The sequence below is a fragment of the Podarcis erhardii genome (genome assembly GCF_964252035.2).
Source record: "Podarcis erhardii genome assembly, chromosome: 15".
Taxonomy (NCBI): Eukaryota; Metazoa; Chordata; class Lepidosauria; order Squamata; family Lacertidae; genus Podarcis; species Podarcis erhardii.
The window spans coordinates 16,880,606-16,904,523 of record NC_138505.1 but is presented as its reverse complement, the minus strand read 5'-3'; the positions used below and the strand labels follow the sequence as shown (position 1 = coordinate 16,904,523).

The following is a 23,918-nucleotide window of genomic DNA, read 5'->3' as shown; positions in this document are numbered from 1 at the left end:
GGTGGGAGTTGTAGTTTGAAAGCATATGGAAGGCTCCAAGTTGGGGGAAGGCTGACTTAGTCTTTAAGCTGCTTGCTGCTGTCTTCAAATATTTAAGGGAAAACCTCTCTTAGTGCATTGAGAGCAACATCATGCCACTTTGAACAGCCATGGCTCCCCACCAAACAGTCCTGGGAGCTGTAGTTTGTTCAGGGTGCTGAGAGTTGTTAGGAGACCCCCTGTTGCCCTCACAGAGCTACAATTACAGAGCGATTTAACAGTCAGTCCCTCTTTGCAGGCAACTCTGGGAGCCGTAGCTCTAAGAAGGGAAGAGGGGTATCTGAACACCTCCCAGCGCCCTTAACAAACTACAGCTCTGGGGAATAATTGGTGGAAGCCATGAAGGTTTAAAGTGGCACGATACTGCTTTAAATGGATAGTGCATAATAGGGCCTTGATAACTTTGAAATTTCCTCTTTGCTACAGGGTCCTTGATATCAGGCCAGTCGAGCCAGGAGACGCTAGTTCAAGTTCCCGAGAACAGCGGTAAGTCCCCAAAATGATAGCTTTTTGGTCAGACCCCGCAGCAGCTTTCCCCCTCCAGACGTGTTGAACTACAACGCCCATCAGCCCCGGCACCTTGCCGGTTGGGCTTATGGCTGCCAGCTAGGGCTGATGGGAGTTTGGTACAAAATGGCCGTGTAGACCGAGGGGTTGGAATCCGAAACATCTGGTGGTTGCTAGGCTTGGGAAGGCTGTCCTGTGTCAGGTGCCAGCCCAAGACATTCGGCTGCCTGAAGCGGAGACCAGATGCCGCCCTGGTCCTGCCTCACTTGCAAAAGTTCTGCTGAATTGCTTAGGCCCCGGTTCCTGCCTTCAGCCCTTCTCCCCCTCTGCAAGAGCTTTTTAGTCATCCTGGTAGAAGGAGGTGGCTTCAGTCGGCTGTGTTGCAAGGCCAGGGTGGGGCAAGGTGCCCCCCTCTCCTCCCCCTGTGCCCCCAACATTCAAATATAGTAAGGAGCATCTTCACAACTCAGCTCACTGCTTCCACAACAACACACCCTTTTGCTTCCATTCCTCTGGAATGACCCCACAATTTCCTTGCCCACAACCCTTTTCCCACTCCCCACAGGAAACTGCTTTATACTGAGTCAGGCAGGGGAAGCCCCCAGCCCATCCTTCCTTGTAGTGAGTCAGACCCTTGGTCCATCTAGCTCAGGGGCAGCAGTGGCCCTCCAATGGTTTGTGGCAATGGGACATTCACAGCCTTGCATGGGGATTGAACCCCAGGACCTTCTGCATGCAAGGCAGATGTTCTGCCTCTGAGCTCCGGCCCCTTCTTCCCAGTTCCTAACGCTTATAAATGTTGTTTTCCTATTTTCCATCTCCCTCTCCCACACCACCTCCAATTCATTTTGTCAGCTGGATAATTTTAGAGCCTGGACTTAATGGCACCCCCCCACCCCTTTGCAAAACCATGTGTGCTCATTTATTCTTGAAGTGTGTAATTAACACTTTATCTTCCTTCATTGTCCCCCTCCCCCTCACCATTACATGCTTTACAAGCTGCTTCTAAAATCCTGAAGTGTTGCAGCAAAAAACAGGCAAAAGCAGTTTGACTTCCCCCTGATATGTGGGTTTATTATTATTATTATTATTTAAGAAAGAGATACTGATATTTTGACAGGATGGTATATACATGTTGGGGGTGTGGTGTGGTGTAGAAAAGGATAACATGCCCTTAAGGTAAAGATAATAAAATGACTGATGCTCATTAGGTATGTGCCTAATTAGGGGGGCCAATCAACATTAGCGCTTCCTACCAGGCCAATTCCATGCCAACCGCTATCTTTCCACAATGGCTAATTGATGTCTATTTTTAGCCATGTTTTTACTGTATGATTTTACGTATGCAGATTTCACTTGGGTATCTATCTCCCTTGTGTTTAAAAAAGTACAGATAAAAAAAGGAAAAGTGTAAAACTAATTCAGATGAGTCTTCCAGTAAGTATTAATGCATGTGGTGATACAAAACACAGCCCATGCTGTTTTCTTTTACATGCTGGATTCAGATTTAACAAAATTTGCATCCCTCAAATGACAACTTGTCACCAATAGTTATCCTCATCTACTTATCTGGAGCCACAGATATAAAGCCATTGATTTAGTGAATCTTCATCTCAAAAGTGCCCTGTAAATAGAATACTCCAAAGAATGAGAGACAGAGAGTGCATTTTTTGGAAAAAGCATTCTTCTATCCTTTGCAGTACATGAGAAAACCCTCTTTTGCCAAAATTATAGCCAGTTGTTTCCTGGGGCTTTGGTGCAGTGGCCCTGGGCCTGTTTAAAGGGCATTCTGTTTCGGCGCCCACAACCCAGGTCCCAGGCAACTTCCTGGAGCTTGGATGATGCTTCTTCTCTAGGAACTTGTGCCAGACTCTCCTGGTAATCCATGTGTCCCAACGTGATGCTTTTCTGCCTTCCCGCTTACCCGTATTCTTCTTCCCCTTTAACATTTCTTTAGAAGCACGACTGCCTTGCAAGGCATACCAGGGCTCCCCAAGGCGTGTGGAGTGGAAATTCCAAGGGGATGGCTCCACAACACTCTTCTATCTTGACGGTCACTTCACAGGTGGGTAGTTGAACTGTGTGTGTGTTCGTGTTTTGGAGGATGAGTTAATTCTAAAAGGGGGCTTTTGAGGTCCTAGAAGATAACTTAACTTCTGCTGAAGCTGGAACCCTTTATTCTTATTCTCTGCCATATGGGTCCTACCTGGATGAGTCTTAGGCCATAGGGAGAAACCAATTGGGTCAGGAGAAGTGTACATCCAGGTTCCTTGATTCAAGGCAGGGAGGAGGTTGCCCCTCTTCACTGTTGAACATCCATCTGCCTTGCTAGGTTGTTTGTCCTGCTGTCTCCTCGTTTCCAGTGTTTGTAGCACCTGAAACTGAGCCTCTAAGGCAGAGTAGGGATGCTGTTGGAGTACCAGCTGCCTAACAGTCTCCCTTCTGGAGCTGGATTTGGCCTTCTTGGCTAACTTTCCTAGGACCTTTCAAGATCTTCCTACACTGCTCAGATTTCAGCAGGGCTTGTATTTGATGCCAGATATTATTTATTATTATTATTATTTAGCTAGCTAGCTTTACTCATGGAAATGACTCACAGTGACTTAGGCACAATAAAAATACTAGCCAGTTACAGTAAAGGCAATCAGTAAAATCAAAACTCATCCATGCACAAATAAAAGGCAGGCGAGCCATTCCACAAGCAGGGAGCCACCACGGAAAAGGCACGTTCTTGTGCTGCCACCCTCCCTGCGCTGGTAGCACATGGAAAGGGGCCTTAATGACTTAAATGTCATCAGATAGACACCCCTCTTGCCAAGGAACAATCAGAAGCCAATTTTAAGCTTCCCAGTGGATCCTTCGCAGCAGTCTTTATCTGCCCCACACCTAGCATTGGGTGTGGGCAGTGGGGGGCCTACATTTTGTGGCCCTGAAGCTTGATCTGTTATGGGGGGCCCTTTGTAGCCAGCAATAAGGTCTGGGTAACAGCTGCTACCTACTTCAATGGGGTCATTCCACAACAGATCACTTACAAATTTTTCTTTAAAAAATTAACTACCACATCTCAGATTTTGATTAAAATTGCTGTACTGGATTATCTCACATGTCAAAATCAATAAAGTGAATAAAAAATTCCTCTTCCTTCCTGTGGAATGCCTTCCCATCAGACATCAAGGAGAGAAAGAACTAATCCAGTTTATATGTACTGTAAGCCACCCCAAGTGGCTGGGGAAACCCAGCCAGGTGGGCGGGATATTGTTATTAATATTATTATTGAGTTATGGGGGATAAAAATTAGGGAAATGTTATATACATGTGTGATGCATCATAGAATGATGAGATTGGGTCTCCTAAACCCATTTTTAAAAATCAATATGGACTAAGTTCACTTCTGGGAATCCTCCCGTGCTGTTAGGTGAATGGGGCCTGGTTTGGAGAAAACAGCCTTGTTCAGGGCTCTTACTAGGCAGAATTAGGCCCTGCAGTTTGATGATTCCACCAGTGCTGAGGTAAAATTATCACCACTTGTGCTCAAGTATTCCCTGAAAGATTCTCATGCTCTGAGGGCCTTCTCTCCCCCCCCCCCCAGAACCCTACAGGGATCGCGTCGTGTTCAATCCCAATGAACTCTTTTTCAAATCGGTGACTCGGAAAGACACGGGCCTGTACATCTGCGAGGTGGTTGACACTTCAGAGGTCTATCGGCATTCCTCTGTGCGGCTCATTGTTCAAGGTACAAAATGTCATTTTATGTCCAGAATCCTTCATGACCCTGACCACTGGCCTCCAGAAGCTCAACAGCCCAACGAGCTTGGTCCAAAGGTCTCTCAGCGCTCTTGTGTCAAGCAGCCTGTTAATGAGGAATTAATTATTTTAATACCTCGACCACAGCAATTGGTAGCCTCACAGCTGGATTACTGCAATACTTTCAGTGCGGAGCTGCCCTTGGGGTTGATTCAGAGGCTGCGGCAGGCACAGAATGTGGCGGCTTAGTTGCTTGTTGGGGGAGAAACAACCTTCAGCATAGAACACCTTGCTTGCAGGATTTGCACAGGCTGCCCATTTGCTACCAAGCCAAGCTATATGTACTAACATACAGTAAAAGGCCACATGCAGCTCACGACCAGCTTACTTGAGAAACCAGATCGCTGTGGTCTGAAGGAGAGTCTCTCTTGCAAGTTCCTAAGATCTCAGAATCCCACTCCACGGAGCAGGGCTGCCCCTGTTCTGTGGAAGAACATTCCTGCCAAGATACGCCAATCAATTCCTCTTCCCTGGGAACTCTGGGAAATTGGAGCTCCGTAAGTGGAATAGTGGGGCCTCCTAGCAACTCTCGGCACCCTTAAGAAACTACACCTCCCAGAATTCTTTGGGGGAGGCCATGACTGTCCATAGTGGTATAACTGTTTTTAATTTATGGTGCAAAACGGACCTTAGTTAGAAGATGGCAACAATGATGACAATATTATTAGTGCAATATTGAGGAGGTTTCTCTGTGTGTATTCCTCACCCAGATCTAACTAGAGAACACGGAGAATAATAAGAAGGCTAGCTTTTGCCCTAACAAGATTATGATGGGATGTTTCCTCAAAGGCAAAAGAATAGTCGGGTGTTTTCCCCTTCAGAGTCAGGCTTCCCATACAGTGGTGCGCAAGCTTTGTTCAGGTGGCACATAGGAAGCTGCCTTATACTGTTGCTCCATCCAACTCAGTTTTGTCTACACTGACTGGCAGCGACTCTCTGGGGTTTCAGGCAGGAGTCTCTCCCAGCCGTACCCAGAGGTGCTGGGGATTGAATTTAGGAGCTTCTTGGGGGTAAAGCTGATGCTCTACCACTGAGCTGTGGTCCTTCCCCTGGTTCGTGGTGTGTCTGTAAAAATACAATGAAAAAAATGATCCAGGGTCCAGCGCCAGGCAATGCAATTGCAACAACAAGCAGAATCCCCCCTCCCCAATTTGTTTATTTGATTTTCCATATTACAATTTACAGTCATACCACAACACCTTCCATAAGTACAAGATTCCCACGAATCTCTAGACTTTCTTCCTCCCTCCTCCCCCATTGTTAAACTGCATCTTATATGATAATCCGAAAATTTTATATCTCCATTGTATCCATAGTTCTCATTATATTACAAGTGTTATTGCAATCCCACTAACGATTTTAATTGTTTGCAGTGGTCCCCAAGGTAAATTATAAATCTACCCCATTCCTTATTGAAATGTTGGTCTTCCTGATTTCTGATTTTTCTGGTCATTTTTGCCATTTCGGCATAGTCCAGCAACTTGATCTGCCATTCTTCTCTGGTAGGGACTTTGTCTTCTTTCTGTCTCTGGGCTAGCAGCATCCACGCAGCTGTCGTTGCATACATAAACAGTCTTTTCTGTTCCTTTGGAATTTCGGCGCTTAGAATTCCTAATAGAAAAGCTTCTTGTTTTCTTTTTGTAAGTGTTATTTTAAGCATTTTATTCAATTAATTATATATCATTTCCCATTAAAAATCATTTAAGTGAGCCACAAAGACCCTCAGCAATTTTCAAGTAGTCTGGGAACCTCTGGTTTAGAGCAAAGGAATTTAGGACCGGTGGAGTGCATGTTTTTCAAGTTGTCCTGCACAGCTGCTCGCCTTTCACAAACTAACTGAGCGTTCCTGCAACAACAACACCACCTTTGTTTCTCTAACGGACGTCTCTTGGCCTTGCAGTCCCGCCCTCGAAGCCCAAGGCCCAAGTGCCCTCTGTGGTCACCATTGGCACCAAAGCGGTTCTCACCTGCGTGGAGACAGACGGCTCCCCGCCTCCCACCTTCACCTGGTTCAAAGACAACATCCCGATGCCCCAAGACCCCAAAACCAACTCTCTGTTCAGGAATTCATCCTACACGATGGACCCCAAGACGGGGCTTCTGGTAGGGTCTTGAAAACAGGCTCTGAGCTTTATGAATTCTGCCATATTTTGGGGGTGGGGGTGGTGCTACTCTGACTTTCGAATTGGGGGTGGAGAGAGAAGAAGAAGGGGGGGGAACCCGTTGTGTTCTGCAACTCATTTTTTATTTTTATTTATTTCGTAACATACACTGCTTGACTGTAGAAAACACCTCAAAGCGCTTACTGCATTGTTCACACTGAGATGGTTACACAGTGTAACTCTGCTCTGGCAAGCTTTTGAAGGCCTTTGGCTGAGAGTCGACAAGTGGGAACTATTGGAAAGTTTGGCAGCCTTGTGTGTTGAAAAATAAGGGATCCTTGGGCATGAGGTTTGTTGAGAGGGGAGGCCAACAGTGAGGAATAGTAACTCTTCTACTCTCAGTTATGCTACCTTAATGCCACACGCACACTAGTCTTTACTTTAATTTGGCTTTATGTCCCACCTTCTTCTCCCAAGGTGGCTTTTGTGGTTCTCCCCACACACACCTCATTTAACTCCCCACAACAACACTTTGAGGTAGGTTAGGCTGAGAGGCACTGACTGGCCCTCAAGATCACCCAGGGAGCTTCATGGCCGAGTGAGGATTTGAACCCTGGCCTCCCAGGTCCTAGTCTGACACTCTAACCACTATGCCACACTGCCTTACTTAAGGCGCCATGATACCACTGTAGATAGTCATGGCTTCCCCCAAAGAATGTTATTTTCAAGGGTGCTGAGAGTTTTTTGGAGGCCCTCCTATTTCCATCACCGAACTACCAAGTTTCCAGAGTTGCCTAGGAAGAGCGGTCGGCTGTTGAAGCACGCTGGGAATTGTAGCTCGGCGAGGGGAATAGGGGATCTCCTAACAAATCTCGGCACCCTTATCAAACTACAGTTCCGGGGATCCTTCTTGGGAGGGGGAAGCCAAGATGTTTTAAAGGGGCTTAGGTTTCTTTGGGAGAACATGAAAGTGGGGTTGAAGATAGTGCCCCATACTAAGTACAAAAAAGGCAAGAAGTAACTGTATTGTTCTGCTTGCGTGCTGTTTTAAATCAAACTATGGTTTGAAGGTGAACACACAGCAGGATATTCCCCATTACTTCTGGCTTTCGAGTAGACAAGAGAGGTCTCCTGACCCCTGGGAATTGCGTGCTGCTGAGACCCCTCTTTTTCTCCCTCTCTTTCAGTCTTTTGAGCCCGCGATGGCCTATGACGCTGGGGACTACTACTGCCAGGCAGACAACAAAGTCGGGGCCCCCCAGAAGTCCGACACGGTGCGCATGGAGACCAGTAAGTAGGCCCGACTGGTGGTGGGTTGCCTTAATGGCCGGCTCTACTGTTTGGCTATGGAGGGAACGAAAAATGCATGAAAAATGAAAAATGCATAAATACATAATATTCCAGAGCTTCCCTTATATATTATTTAGGTTTTAGGGGTTTTGGAGGATGAAGGCACTGGAAACAGTTTACTTAATAACGTTAGCTCTCTCTTTTGTGCCTAAATATATGTGTATACCTGGAATGATGTGAAAGAGTTAATTGCAATTTTAGATTTGACTGATGAATTATCTGTTGCAGTTGCCCACTTTTCACTTACATTGTATTTGTTCAGTGTGTGCGTGTGTGTGTGAGTGTGTGTGTGTGTGTGTGTGTGTACACAGACAACAACAACATGGCACTAGTAACAGATGACAATTAAAATAAAAATAGAAGGGGGTATCTAAAAATAAACATAATGGGAGCACATTTCCAAAATCAAACAAAATAAATTAATATCACAAGCTTGCAAATGTGTACATTATCCTGTACCTTATTCCTCCAGTACATTATAAAAAGACTCCCATTTCCCAATACTGTAAAGGCATCTTCTTGTCTCCCCTCTATTTTCTTACCATCTCTGTAAGCTTAACCATGCATATACTGTGTCCCAGATTTTAGTTATGCATTCTCTTGAGGATGGTATTCTCATTTCTGCCCCGCCCCCAATTTTGACAAATGCTGTAACCATTCTGGCAGCAAGTTAAGAGATGTTTGCATTAATTCCCTGTCCCCTTGGTGCAGTTTCTTCAACATATTCAGATGGTAAAATTAGAGGGTCCATGGGTAAGGTATAGCCAGTTATTACTTCATTATGTTCTAGTATTCTTTTTATGAGTAATGAATTTCCGAATATGAAATTTTGGTGCTCTCAGAGGGAGCTTAACATCCCTCCCTCATTGTCTACAGCCTTGATCGATACTAGGATACGGTGATTTAGAAGGTGCTTTCCACTATTGGGGAAAAAAGGTCAGGAATTTCCCAAGATGAGTTGGCTGAAGTATGGGATTGGAGAAGTGGAAGTAAGATCACGAACAAAAGGATCTTGGTGACAGGGCGGGAATGATGAAAAGATACCTGAAACTAATCCATTAATTGGCGTTCCAAATACATTCTAGTATTTGTCTTTGGAAAAAACAGGATAAGGCCGCAGAAGCCCAGTAGGACTGGGGAATTGCCAGATAAAGAGGAAAGTTATTACAAGTGTGGGGTGGCACCCCCAAGGCAGTTGGCCAAAGGTGACAACAGGCCTCAGGCGGGAAAAAACCATCATTAGACACCCCTGCTGTAAAGAGAGAAATGAGTAAGAAACAAAATCTCCCTGCGTGTTAGGTTTGCTGCCCCACTTCAGCCAAAGTTGAAGGAGAAAACCTCCAGTGAATTAGAGTTGGTCCAAGGTGTACAGGTGTCACCAGACGGACTCTCCTTCATTGGAGGTTTTGAAGCAGAAGTTTGGATGGCTGCCTGCCAGGAATTCTTTACCTGCGACTCCTGCATCGCACTAGAATGACCCTCAGGGTCCCTTCCAACTCGACAATTCTATGATTCCATGCTGTTTTGCCAGACTGTGTAAGGTCTTGCTGTGTGACAGGCTCCTTTTCAGAAGAGCTGAATACCATCTTCCTTTTCTGTGCAGGTGAAGTCAACGTGGGCGGCATTGTTGCTGCTGTGGTGGTGCTTCTCATCGTCCTAGGCCTGGTGATCTTTGGGGTCTGGTTTGCCTACAGCCGGGGCTTCTTCAGCAGTAAGTAGCAGGCTATGCACTTGAACCGATCATGACATGCAATGTTTACTTTGATTATATATGCGGCTTCCTCCACTGAGGCGGCCTGTCAAGGTTTTCTGGGCTTGGTGTTTGGTTTAATATCCCATGCACTTCCCCAAATAGGTGGGAGCCTGCAATATGGGGATGACATTGGACTCCCTTACATGGTTGTCGAATCGTGGTGAGGTGCTTGTAAGGCTCTTAAACAATCCTGTGAGGCAGCTGTGCCAGCTGGTGGCTCAGGGGAGCTGTAGCCAATAACCTCTGGAAAGAACCAAGCTGGCAAAAGGCTGACCTAGGCTACAGACTAAACATTTAACGCACTGTGATGAACTTGAAACTGTCATGGTTTCCCTCAAAGAATTTTGGGAGCTATAGTTTATTAAGAGTGCTAAGAGTTGTTAAGAGGCCTCTGTCCCTCTCCCAGTGCTACAGTTCCCATTAAAAATTGTTATTCCATTTTGGCAGTTGTAGCTCTTTGAGGGGAATTGTGGGTCTCCTAGCAACCCTGCACCCTTAACAAAAATAGCCAGGCCACATTCACACCATACATTTATAGCAGTATCCTATCACTTTACACTGTCATGGCTTCCCCCAAAGGATCCTGGGAAAGGAAGTTTCTTAAGGGTGCCCTGTTCCCCTCAGAGGGCTACGATTTCCAGAGTGGATTAATAGTTATTTCATCTTCCCAAATGTGGAGTCTAAGAAATAGTCTCCAGACAGAAGTTTTAGGATTAAGAACTGTTGAGAATCTTCTTTATTAAAAAGTGGTAGCTTTGAGAGCTGCGCAGAGGACAAGATCTCGGCCTAGCTCTGCATACAAGCAGAGAGGATAGCTTTTTAGAGACATGTTACAAAGCATCAAAGCAAGTGTCACAAATATGACCGCAAGCAGTCAGTTTAGACTTAGAACAATACGAAAGGGAAGTTGATCAGCAAATCAGCTGAATGTGACTTTTTGCAGTCTAGACAGTAGAGCATCTGAGGTACTTTCAGAAGATACCACTGCATTCCTTCCTTCTCCTTTTCTGAAAAGCTCGAAACATCACATCTTCTCTCTCTCTCCTGTGTCTGACCCATTTCAAGAAATAGGATAGGAACAGAGTTTACTGGGATTAGTCAAGGGCCCCCAAAAGAAGTCCAAGTAGATCCTAACCCAATTTTGTCTCCACACTGGGAGCTCTGCAAATTGTACGATTCCCAGTATTCTCTGAGGGAAGCCATGACTGTTCAAACGATACAATCCTGCTTTAAATGTTGAGTGTGAATGCGGCCTCGCTGTAGTTTGCTAAGGGTGCTGAGCGTTGCGAGGAGACACCCCCCCCCCCCATTCTCCTCCCAGAGCTACAATTCCCAGACTTCCCTGAGAAGAGGGGTTGACTGTAAAACCACTCTGGAAATTGTAGCTCTGGGAGTGGGAAATATGGGTGTTTCTTCAGAACTCTTCAGCATGTTAGTAAACTGCAGCTCCCAGAACTCTTTTGGGGAAGGAGCCATGACTGTTTAATGGGGTGTTACTGTGCTTTGAATGTATGGTGTAAATGTAATTGTCAGAAGAAGATTTGCTCAAATGATTTGAGGAAACTGAAGTTTGCCTTGTTGGCTAAAGTTTTGTTTTCCCCCTCTTTTTCAGAAAGAAGAGAGTGAGTAGAAGCTTGGCCAGTTGGGTTGGCGGCATCGGTGTCTCCTCCACCAGAACCCTTCTTCCCACCCACATTGCCCTGCCTCTCTCATCCCCTCCCCACATATTCCTCCTGCCCCCAAAACTCTTATATGTTGGCTGAGGCTTGGGGGCCACTGGGTTCCCCTTGGCCCCATTCCTAGCCACCAAAGAGGGTGGTGGGAGTGGGTGGTGCTTGCAGAAGGAGCCACGGTGCGCCAGCCTCCCGGTGGAAGCCTCAGGGTGTCAGGTTCCCAGAGTTATTTGTTAACGAACTTGTATACATTGCTTATATGCCAAAAGGGGTTGCATACTTAGAGTAGACCCACTGAAATTAACATGGCTAAGGTGGGTCTGCTCTAAATAGGGCCACATTCATGCCATTCATTTAAAGCGCTGTGGTGCCACTTTAAACAGTTATGGCTTCTTCACCCAAAGAATCCTGGGAACTGTAGTTTGTTAAGAGTGCTGAGAGTTGGTAGGACACCTGTATTCCCCTCACAGAGCTACAGTTTACAGAGTGGCTTAGCACTCAATCTCGCTTCACAGGGAACTCTGTTGACTTCTCTTAAGAGCCAACAGTGTGATGCAGCAGCAAAAAAAGCAAATGTGATTCCAGGCTGTATCAATAGAAGTAGAGTGTCCACCTCAAGGAAAGCCAAAGTGCCACTCTGTTCTGCCTTGATTAGACCCCCCACCTGGATTCTTGTGTCCAGTTTTGGGCAGCACATTTTAAGAAAGGTGTTGACAAGCCGGAAGGTGTGCAGAGGAGGGCGACCAGGATGGTCAGAGGTTATGAGGAATGGTTGAGGGAGTTTGGGATGTTTAGAGAGGTGATAGGATAGCCATCTTCAGATATTTTAAGGGCTGTCACACGGAAGATGGAGCAAGCTTGTTTTCTGTTGATTCAGAGGGTGGGACCCAAATTGATGGATTAAAATGACAAGGAAATTCCAACCAAACATTAGGAAGAACTTTCCAAAGGTACAGCCTTTTGACAGTGGAACGGACTACCTGAGAAGGTGGACTCTCCTTCACTGGAGGTTTTTAAGCAGAGGTTGCCAGGGATTCTTGAGCTGTGGTACCTGCATCGCAGAGGGTGGGACTAGATGACCCTTGGTGGCCCCTTCCAACTCTGCAACCTGTGAATTGTATGGTGTGAATATGGCCTGGGATTCAGCCGAATGGCACCCTCAGCATTCCGCCTTCTGCCTACGCTTCTGGGATTTCTTCCTCTATTGCCAGGTCCCTGCCTCTAATTTCTCATTTCTCCACCTTTTTTAGCACCACCAGCAATAAGAAGGTCATTTACAGCCAACCTTCTACCCGAAGTGATGTAAGTAGAACAGGAACTTGCTCTGTTCTTTCCCCAGAAAAGCTGGTTTTGTTAGGCATGGCAATGATGTAATGAGTGGTGTTTTTAGCAGCCTCCGACTGGGAGGAATGATGGGACCACTCAAGTCTCTGGTGGGTTTGCAAACATGCTCATGAATTTATTTCTTTATTTGGAAGAGCAAAAGGTGGGACATGATTTTGTTTAAAGCAGGGGTAGTCAACCTTTTTATACCTACCACCCACTAATGCATCTTTCCTGGTGGTAAAATTTCCTTACCGCCCACCAGTGCTCGATGGAAGGAGGAGTCAGCTTGTGTCGTAGAACCCCCTGCCGCCCACCTAGAATCCTGGTTGACAACCCCTGGTTTAAAGGGTACCTATGTAGGTTCTCTCGGACAGCACACACCAACTCAAGTGATTTCCTAGACCAGTGGTTTCCAAACTTTTAGGGGGCCACTGCCTCCTTGGTGCCATAAACCCATCCCCAGTGCCCCCTACCCAACCCACTAAAATGAATTCTTCAGAACTGAAGTTCAAAATGGTAACAAACTGATTGCGTGTTTACATGAAAAATAAATACATGCCAAAATAAATATATGATCTGATCTAACCTTGTAGATAGATAGATAGATAGATAGATAGATAGATAGATAGATAGATAGATCGCAGCAAAGAATATTGCATGAAAAATATTTTGACACAATCTTACTAACAAAAACATAAGGGGTGAATGAAGTTTATAGCATAGAATATTTATTTATAACTACCAAACATGCACAAACCCTCTCCTACCACAGATGTACAATAACTAATTTATAAGAAAATAAATAGCTATTACTGTGACAACTCAGCATCATAGCTACAAACAAACGTGACCAAAGTAAATAGCTTTGAAAGTGGTAAGAGCGGTAAAACTTTAAATATGAAGCAAGGGAGGTGTTTTGCTCTAGGCTCTAGCCTGGTCATTTGTTAAATAAGTGATCTGTGTGCTTGGAGGGGCCCACCTGCAGCGCCCCCTTGCCTCTTAGACACCCCCTTGTAATCCCCTCTCAAGGAGTGGTCCTGCCCACTTTGGGAAACACTGGTCTGGAGGGAAAGTATTGGCTGTGTCCAAGCTACAAGTTTGGGTGTTGGGTGGCTGTTCTTGGCCTGTTACAAAAAAAAATCCAAAGGTTAATAATAATTATTTATACCCTGCCCACCTGGCAGGGTTTCCTCAGCCACTCTGGGTGGCTTGCAGCATATCTAAAAACAGAATAGTAGTTCAGTGCCCCAGCTTCAACACACAGTCGCACACACCTGCGACAGCGAGCCCACCTTAAGAGGATTAGAAGAAGCCAATGTGTGAGTCAAGTTTTGAACACATGGAAAGTGCAATATCAGGGCAAAGTGTTTGTTATTAAACGCTCTGCCATCCTTTTGTGGCCACGTGGCCATTGTTAGCAGTCGTGGCATGCTGGTGGTGCAAGATCACTCTCAAAAGACGGGAGGAGACGCAGGCGTACAGCTAAGAGCTGTGAGGATTATGCACCTTGAAACTGTGGGGTTCTGAATTTATGCGGTCTGGCTCTCTACAGCAGCCTCCCCCAAGCTGGCTGAGGACTGATGAGACTTGTAGTCCGAAGCCCCTGCTGGGGGCAGGCTGCCCTGCTGGCTTTCTCATGCTGTGTAACTTAGAGGTTTCTTCTCTCTCTCTCTCTCTCATTTTCCAGGGTGAATTTAAACAGACGTCTTCCTTCTTGGTCTGATCTCCACTCTCATGTTGCCTTCCACCATGTATTAAAGTCTAACCTCTCCCTCCTCTTGAGGCTGTTGTAAATGTTCCTTATGAATCTTTGTAATTAAGCGTGATTTTTTTAAAAAAACTTTTTAAGAAAAGATGAAGTGTGCCGTTATGAATTTTGTGTTTAATGCTTTAAACCCTTGGTCACTACTCAGCTGAAGAGCATCAATTTAAGGCGGTCTCATTAGGGGCCTGGCCATTGAGTGCAATCCTAACCGTGCCTACTCCAAGGGTCATATGCAATGAAGTTTTTACACAGAGGAGACCCACTGAAATTAAAGAGACCAAATTTCAGTAGCTGCAGTCATAGCAAATGCAAACAGCCACCGCAGTGCCTCTCGTTTGGGTGGAATTAACTGTGTAGGGACTATTGCTGTTTTGTAAAACTTCATTGAATACCACCGACTAAGCCCTATTGAATTCAGTGAGGTTAGGACTGCAGCCTGAAAAACTTAGTTTGGGGCTCCTAGGCTTACCTTTTGACCCTTGCAAGCTGCCCAGGTTTGACCTGTAGGACATTGCCTTTTGGGATGTCAGTGGAATCCCACAATCTGAGATGGCTTAAGTCAAAATTGTATCTATGAAATCCCTTCCTGGCCTTGAACCCCTTCTACCTCAGATTGGCCTCCAAAAAGAAGAGAATTGGTTTTGAGAGCAGAATTAATAATCGTGCCTGGATGCTTCCTGAAAGAGTCAACGAGGGGCCAGAGAATATCTATAAATCTTCCGCCACACAGTGCAAAATTGTATTGTCCTGTAGTTGCGATCCAGCCCAGAATTAGAATAGGGTCTTACAGCCCAGTCCTAGCCACATCTGCTTGGAAGTCAGTCTTATTGCATTAAGTCACAGTTACTCCCAGGTACAGGATTGCAGCTGTGGCCCATTAATCTGAGAGTCCCTGCATGCGGGGTGGATTGGGCCCGGTGTTAGTGGCGGCTTTTATGCTGTGTTAGAGAGTTGGCCTTCAAACTTGAGAGTGCTATTGTATGTGCCTTTTATAAATACTGCTACAACGTTCTTGTATCATTTTGTATGCTGGGAACAGAATTGAAAATAAACATTGCCCTTCCGTTTGAACCCTGTCTTCTGTGTTTAAATATGTTTTGCGCTTCGAGTCACAAGCGGGCAGCGGATGTCTCAGGGGCACAAGGCTATGCAGATATAACTCCAAACCAGTGCTGTTGCGACTGTGATTGGGTGTGAGCCTTGGGCTGAGGTTGGAAAGTGGTGGTTTGATTTTGTGTGTTGCTGGGGGCTTCAAGGCGGCTTGTAAGCCTGGTTTGCACAACCCATTGTTTGGCCAAACGAATGCATTCCCACAAGGCCATGATTGGAAACCTGTAATCCTTGTGCACGTAGGAAGGGGAGAGGGTGGGAATCTTGAAACATGGTTTGGTGCTACCTCTGAATAGCCTCGAAATTTACCCAATGAAGGAAAGTGGAGGGGGGGACGGACACTGCCACAAACATACATCTCAACCAGTCCAGTTAATGGGTTCCTGTTTGCTTATATCCCAAACAGGCCTGTGCAAGGTGGGAATAATGGCAGTTATTGGGGCGCCAAGTATCTCATGTCTGGTTCAGCGTAATGTAAAACTTTGGGCTTCTTGGCTCCTCTCTTGATGCGGCAGAGGTTGGAAAGTTTTGCTTCTGTTTTCAACTTACTCCACAGATTCCCTTTTCTTGAACCTGGCTAATAGCGATATTGTCCCCTATCCCTGAATGAAAGCTTACAGTTTAGGTTGTTCTAGATTTATGCTTTTTGTTCACAGAAGGCAACCCCATAATTGAAGGCATCTGGGCAGCTCATAAGAATAAAAAGGAACAAACTGCAATAAAACGGCAACACGTTAGATACGATGCCACGATGAAGCCTGCAAGTCACTTCAAGCCTGCAGTCCTCTGCTGATTTACCAAATCCCTTTTGAAGCTGATGGTGCTGGTTTCTGAATAAGCATATATAGATTTAACATTACCAAGCAGGGAAACGGGAACTCTGCAGCAACCACAGACAGGCCTGCTTTGTTTTTGGAACTAATATAGCAGTGGATATCATGCTGGATCCCTCTGGGTCAAAGTTTAAACTGTAATCACCTTGGGGCAGAGAGCTGCCCTTTCTGTTTGTTTGTTTGTTGCACTTAAATTGCAATATATCTGGTTGATATGCAAATAATAGCACCCACACCTTCCCATTAAGAGATTTGTGAACTTCCCTCCTTTTCGCAATTTCTCTATTGTTTCTCAAATGTTCCTTTAATTACGGTAAACAAGTACGCTGGGAATTGTAATAGGGAATTGTGTCAGTCACTGGCTCACAAATGAGCACTGAAAAGAGACACGCTGCCCTCTGCTGGCCTAGCTATAAAACTAAAGACTCCCATCACTTTCCTGGGTGACTGCAGTCTTATTATTATTAATAATAATTTATTACTAGTATATATTATTATTGCAATATATGAAACACCTTCTAAACCACCATCTTAAGCAATTTACACATACGACAATTACAAAGTTAAAAACACAAAAATAGCAAATACATTTAAAATGAGATTAAGGCCCTAACAAATGGACCCTTGTGACAAAGACCCATTTATCTATCTAGGAAAGTCTGTTGGAATAAATATATCTTCATTTATTTCTGGAAAGTGCAGAGCATGGGCGTCTTGTTGTATTTTGATAGGGATGCTATTCTACAGGACAGGAGTAGCCACACTAAAAACCCTGATCTGAGTTACTGCGGAGTGGGCTTCGGAGATCTTTGGACTTCCTGGAGAGACTCTCCCGTAGACCACAGCAATCTGCTGGATTTATAAGGGATAAAGCAGTCTCTCAGGTAAGCTGGTCCTGAGATGGTGTCATGTGCAGGCCTTCTAGCAACTTAAGTCTCTATGGCACCAAGCCTCCACCACCTGCAGCCTCCAAAGCGACCCCTAGGGTAGCCCCACGTAGAGTGCATTGCAGTAGTCCAGCCATGAGGTTATAAACGCATGATTAAGCTATCCTGCTCCAGGTGGCCGAAGCTGTCTTACCAACCCAACCTGGTAAAAGACCCTCCTGAATTTCAGAGGATTCTGGGCAGATAAAAGGCAGTTCTCCTCCATGCAGAGCATAGTGAAAAGAAGGAACTGGCTCCTACAGGAGGCAGTGAAGGCCACTAACTAGACTGGCTTTAAAAGAGGATTGGACAAATTCATAAAAGGAGAAGGCTTTGGGCTATGGCTATGCTGTGCCCCAGGAGGCAGCAATGGGCTCTTGTGCTCAGGTCCTGCTTGAGGATTTCCCTGTGGACAGGGGTCAGCAGGGGGCCGGTCCGCTGTCCCTCAGACCTTATGGGGGGCCGGACTATATTTTGAAGGGGAAAAAAATGAATGAATTCCTATGCCCCACAAACAAACCAGAGATGCATTTTAAATAAAAGCACACGTTCTACTCATGTAAAAACACACTGATTCCTGGACCATCCGTGGGCTGGAATTAGAAGGTGATTGGGCTGAATCCGGCTCCCGGGCCTTAGTTTGCCTGCCCATGCCTTTGGAGCATTTGTTTTGCCACTGTGAGAACAGGATGCTGGACTAGGTGAGCCACTGACCTGCCTTTTATGTTCTTAGGTTTCAGTGCCTCCCAGTATGCAAACATCTCCATCCCTTCACAGGACTCTTTCCTTTCGGCACATCAAACTAGATAATCCCAGACCTGCCTCTGACATCACATTGGGGAAGCCAACTTGGCCAATTGGGAGGAGGCTCTGGGCCAAGGCTGGTTTCTATAGCACCATCCAGGCCAGGCCAGACTGCTTGGAAAACAAAGGTGAGCTCCCCAAGCCCTTCGGGAGAATGCTTGCCTTCTGCAGCGACTGCTGCCCCAAACAGTGGCCCTAGAGTACAGGGAACTAGGACACCATCAAAACGTGGAACCATGGAAGGGCATCGTGGCAAGGCCTCCACATTTCTGAGGTGATGGGAGGTGAGAGACAGCAGCCCTAGTGGGGAGGTTCTGGGAAGGGAGCTTCCATGATTATGGATGGGGACAGGTTGGAGTGATTAAGGCCTGGCGTAGACTTGAAACTGTACAGTTGGAAGGGACCCCCCAAGAGTCATCTAGTCCAACCCCTACAAGGCAGGACTCGCTGCTAAAGAACATAGGACATTTTCACAAAGTTGACTCCCTCACAGTTGTCTTTAGGGTTAGAGGGTTAGAGTTAGAGAGTCGGGCTTAAGGGTCAAAATATTAGTGTTTGGGGTTTATGATTAGCTGCTAGATTTGGGCTTTCAGTTATTTCTAGGCTATTATTTATAGGATGCCACCCAGATTGGCTGGGGCAACCCAGTCAGATGTATGGGAATGAATGAAATTATTATTTATTTATTTCTACTTATGATGGCATATCTTTCCATCCACTGCTGCCATCTGGTGGCGTAATTGTGTGCCTGCAGCCTCTTTCTCCCCATTGCTGCCATCTGGTGGCATAATTGTGTAGCTGCAGTCTCTCGCTACCCATCTGCTGCCCTCTGGTGGCATAGTAGTGTGCCTGCAAGCCTATTGCCAGTGTGACCTGTCATTGGCTCTGGCTCCACCTGTCATTGGCATCTCTGTCTTTTGCCTCAATGGCCACCAGCTGCTATTGAGCCCTGCTGAATCCACAGTTGCTAAGTTAGTCTCTTAGCCACTAAGCTGCACAGAAACACTTTGATCTTGTGTGTGAAATACTCAGATTGACCTGATCAAACAAAATGAGCTGAAAGAACTATATAGAGCTGGCACTCTATTGCAAAGAGAGATATGAAACTCCTTAAGTGAATTTCATTCCTCCAACTGACTGTAATGAGGAAGGAATTGGGGTGTGTGGGTGAACTATATTGTGTTGTGTGTCCATAGAGGAGACGGAGAGTTTCCCTGTGTGGTCCAGCTGAATACCTCAAGTCATGTGAAGTTGTGTGCTTCATGCCAGCATCCCTGTATAACGTTGCTGCTCTCTGTAGTTGTGGCAAAATGGGCATGAATTGCACAGAGGTCTCTGTGGGAGACTGATGCATGGAATCGGTGGTACTCTTTGCATGGGCAACTTCCACCATGGTTCTCTCAGTGGCAAAGCTGACAGTCCTGCTCTGCTGAACAAACAGTCTTTAGTAACTTTGCCATAATAAAGTTGAGCCTGTGCTATACCGATCAGTGTTTTATTACAAGGCTCCCATTAATTCAGTGTTGCTCACCTGGTCTTTTCCCTCTAGGCCGACCACGGTCTTCTTGGCCAACAGTTGCCTCAAGGGCAGAGGAGGAGGACGACGATGACAACGACAACAACAACGACAAAACCATACTGTCCAAGGAGCAGATTGAGGACCTCAAAAGGGCCTTTGAGAAAGGGAGTTTTTCTGACCTATCTGAGAGGCTCCAAGACGCTCTTCACTTCTTGGAGAACATCTGCCTGGATGTGGGTGTCGCTGGTGAACCTGGAGCAGGCAAGTCCACCTTCATCAACACCTTCCGGGATCTGCACGAGGAGGATGAGGGTGCTGCTCCTACCGGTGGGGCGGGCACCAGTAAGGACCCTGTGGCTTATTCACACCCCAAGTATACCAACGTGGTTCTGTGGGAGCTGCCAAGCATCAGTGCTCCTGGTTTCAGCGTGAGAACTTACCTGGAGGAGATCAAAGTCTCCCGCTATGACTGCTTCATCATCCTTGCCTCTCAGCGCTTCACCTCTGCCCATGCCAAACTGTCTCGTCACATCAAGAAAGCTGGCAAGGACGTTTACTTTGTCCTCTCCAAGGTGGATGCGGAGCTGGAAGCTGCCCGCCAGAGCCAACCGTCTGGCTTCAGTGAAGCGGTGGCCCTGCAGAAGATCCGAGAGGCCTGTGTGCAAGACCTCCAGGCCGAGCGAGTGAAAGCCCCCAAGGTATTCCTGATCTCTAGTGTTGTGGCCAGCAAGTACGACTTCCCCCTCCTTGGGGAGAGCCTCAGCGAGACCCAGGGTGTACAGAAGAGCCACTCCTTCATCTTAGCTACTCCCAACATTTCCCACCGCATCCTGGAGAAGAAGAAGGCCGCTATGGTTGAGCACATGTGGCTGGTCTCGGCAGTAGCCTGCGGCCAACAAGCTGTGCCCATCCCGGCACTTTCGATCGCATGCAACGTGGACCTCCTAGCCAAGACCCTGCAGGGCTACTGCATAAGCTTTGGCTTGGATGATTCCTCCTTAAGGAAAGCAGCTGAGCACACGGGGCAGCCTTTGGAGCAGCTCAAAGCCATGGTCAAGTCACCTCTGGCTGTGGCCATCACCGAGGAGCAGGTGGTGGAGCTGCTGATGGAGGCAGCCAGCAAAGCGCTGAAGCTGCCCAAAGACCTGGTGCCAGTAGCTGAGGTGGGCCCATCGTTCACCGTGGTGTACAATATGCTGAAGATTTTTGTGGATGAGGCGGCGGCAGATGCCCACCGGGTGCTGCTCAAAGTGTTTATGAGCCACAGGCCTAGAAGCGAGTCAGACCAACATGTTGTGAGCCCTGGAGGCAGCAGAGGGATCTTCTCACCCACGGACACAGAAACATAATGTCTAGAGCAGAGAAAGAAAGCTCATGGCCCAAACATTCAAGTATTCCCTGTTTCTGTGGCTTCTTCTTGCAGAAGGTTCCTCTCCCAGAAGGTTCCTGCTCTTGCTTGAGACAGTTAAAGCAGGAGCGACTCCCTCCCTCTCAGAAACAGACAGCAATATGTTATTACGTCTCAGCCCGAAATGAATAGGGCAACCAGGGCCACATTCACGCCAGACATTTAGAGTACGCTGATACCACTTTAAACCATCATGGCTTCCCCTAAAGAATTCTGGGAGCTGTAGCTTGGTCAGGGTTCTGGGGTTTTTAGGAGGCCCCTAGTTCCACAGACTGGTGTTTGTTTTGATTCAGAGGTAAAAAGTGGGTTTTCCTGTGGAAAGTGGTGGGACAAAAGAAATACCCCACTCCTGGCTTGATCCCATGCCCACACATCACAAACCTGTGCCTAGAAATGGAGGCACAAAATGGAAGTGTGAATTAGCACCCATGCTCCTCCAGCACCTTTTAAAAATGTGCCACCCAGGAAATTGCAGTGCTTGTTTTCAGAAATTGGGTGTTCTGTTCAAATTACCTATACTGATCCCTTTTTACTCATCAGCCTCTGTTTTGGTGTCTATTTTCCTCTTAAGATGATGAAGTACACAGCCTTCACCATTATTACCGTAATTTTCCAATTCAGAGCAAAGGGGTTGCTAGAAACCAGAGAAGTGTTGGAAGTGGTAAACACTGGAAATTGGCGGATAGCAAGGAAGAAATAGAATTAAGAACCCCAAAAATTAGAAAGCAGAGGAGAAAAGATATAAATGTATTTAAATTTACAAGGAGTAGAATACTTCTCAGGAATTTTAAAAACCTTTTAGAGGACAGCATTGAGCAAATGATCAGCCCTTCTCCTTGACTGACTTCAAGAAAGAGGTTGACAGTATTTGTATAACCTCGGTATTTGAAGTTAACCCTCAGTGATGGTTAACTTTCCCACCGCTTCTTAAACATACAGTGAATGTCAGGCCTCAAACTGTGTACCTCATACTTTAGATACTCTAGTGTCCTTATTCCTCACTCTCTTAGGGCCCCCCAAAAAAGTTAAAGAAAAAAAAACCCGAATGTACATTTCCAAAATATAGGATAAAAAACTAATAAAATAAAACCTACATACAGCAACAGTGTTTTGTGTTGTATAGGCTCCTATGATGTAAGTAATGGGCCCCGCCTGCTAGCCTGCTCCCTAAAATATCACTGGTTTGCTCATTTCTGTATATAGATTGCCTACATTCTGCATGGACTGTTGCATGGCAACATGTGCAAACTGCTTTAGATACCTATTAGGGCCATAAATTACCATACAGCATATATTCAACACAAAAAACAGTGACAATTTATTGTTGACAAAGGACAGCTGGACATATAAAGGGCCCCATTACCTTCAGTAGCTTAGGGCCTCATCAAACCTAAATCCGGCCCTAAGGTGGACTGCACTGAAACTGGTACCCCTGGTGCCACGGCTCTTAAAAATTCATATAGAATAATTCATAGCCCACACTTTTCTTGGTTATCTATAGAATCTGAAGGCGGGGCAGGCGGGGCTTAATCACTCCAGGTGTTTTAACTCCTTCTTAGCTAATGATCTCCGGGTATGGGAAAAACTGGTCAGAACAATAAGCACCCCCTGATCTCTCCTATGACCCTGATCTGCAGTCATCCTCAATTACACAAGGTGGGTAGATTTCAACACTTCATAAATGGGGGACAAGGTAGTTCAGTGGTTCCCAAAATGGGTAGGACTACCCCCAGGGAAGCTGTGAGATTACTGGGTGGGTGGGGGAGGTGCTAAGAGGCAAGGGGGCACTGGAGGCGCAATTGACTCTCAGACTTTGAAAAGTTGGCATCACTGCTTCAAGTTCGTCCATTTTGTTGAATTAAATAGCCTTTTGAATAAATGTGCAATAAATTGTTAGTTTTGAACTCTGTTGTGTTATTATCTTGCGGGTACCGCAAACCACTATTTTGAATAATGGTTTTTTATACTGTAGGGTGGTTTGGGGGTGCCAGGAGTGAGTTTGTGGAACCAAGAGGGCGGTGGTCCAAAAATGGTTTGGGAGCCATTTTGAGCTAATCTCTATTAAATTAATAGAGAGGAAATTCAGTTGAAATTGAATCACACCTCTCAAATCCTTCATTTAATTACTGAACCCAGTGTTGAGTAGCTCTGGCAGCTCAAGCCTTGGGGGTGTCATTGAGCTGAAAATAATCTAACCAATGTTTAGCTAGCCACTGTTCAATATCAGGGCCAAGTAGGAGGTGTGGATTAAGTTGCCACATCCTAGAAGGATAAAACCAAGGACTCTCACCGTGGTTATGGCAGGAGCCTAGTAAGAGACCGTAATGTTACCCATAGCAGAATCACTGATATTTGGTCATGAGAACAAAGTAGACAGAGAAATAGGATTTGACTCAACTAGAGAAAATAGATAAATCCTGTATTAGAGGGTGCTGATGAGACCAGACGTCAGCGCAGCCTCCGTTCAAAGTCTCAGAACATTTACAGTTTGGGGTTGGTGCCATTGCCATCTCCTGTCCCAGTGAGGAGAGAGCAGCTCCTTGCTTCATTCCCTGAGATGCTCTACTTACCGTATTTTTCCGTCTATAAGACGCCCCCATGTATAAGATGCCCCCTATTTTTGGGGACTCCAATTTGGGGACTCCTCACTCTGCACTATCTGTGTATAAGAAGAGCCCAGATTTTGAACATTATTTTAGAGTAAAAAAAATACACGGAAAAGTACGGTAGTTTCACGTTTCTATTTCTTTAGATATCAATTCCATAGCTGTCATAGGCCTACTGGTCGGAGAGCTAAAGTTCTTCTACATTCTTCTACATTATACATTAAAGTTCTCCCATTATTTTTTAATTTCCCATAAATCCACTAGTTATAACTGAAGTTAGAGGGGATAACCCTGGAGCCAGTTTAGGGGCGCAATTACTCCAAACTTTTAAGTGCAGCCTTTGTTGATGTAAGGTGGAATCATGTACATACGTTTTTCTTTGGTTTAAACCAA

General features: G+C 45.9%; 2 protein-coding genes across 3 annotated transcripts in view; both read left to right on the top strand.

Annotated features, from left to right (window-relative positions):
- F11R (F11 receptor) overlaps window positions 1-15,390 on the top strand; it is a 28,390-nt gene extending 13,000 nt beyond the window's left edge. The window contains exons 2-9 of one of the 2 annotated variants that reach the window (XM_081842501.1): window positions 466-525; window positions 2,504-2,611; window positions 4,136-4,279; window positions 6,251-6,453; window positions 7,640-7,742; window positions 9,406-9,517; window positions 12,479-12,530; window positions 14,242-15,390. In XM_081842501.1, coding sequence (XP_081698627.1) covers window positions 466-525; window positions 2,504-2,611; window positions 4,136-4,279; window positions 6,251-6,453; window positions 7,640-7,742; window positions 9,406-9,517; window positions 12,479-12,530; window positions 14,242-14,277 — 818 coding nt within the window. In that variant the 3' untranslated portion in view covers window positions 14,278-15,390. Of the gene's footprint in view, window positions 1-465; window positions 526-2,503; window positions 2,612-4,135; window positions 4,280-6,250; window positions 6,454-7,639; window positions 7,743-9,405; window positions 9,518-11,167; window positions 12,531-14,241 lie in introns of those variants that run through there. The other variant, XM_081842500.1, reaches the window with a different exon arrangement.
- A 2,686-nt stretch (window positions 15,391-18,076) lies between these two features.
- On the top strand, window positions 18,077-20,902 carry LOC309330679 (interferon-inducible GTPase 5-like). The gene is made up of 2 exons (XM_081842471.1): window positions 18,077-18,276; window positions 19,542-20,902. Exons 1-2 carry the CDS (start codon window positions 18,270-18,272, stop codon window positions 20,858-20,860), a joined length of 1,326 nt encoding a protein of 441 aa, XP_081698597.1. The 5' UTR covers window positions 18,077-18,269; the 3' UTR covers window positions 20,861-20,902.
- The last annotated feature ends 3,016 nt before the right edge of the window (window positions 20,903-23,918 follow it).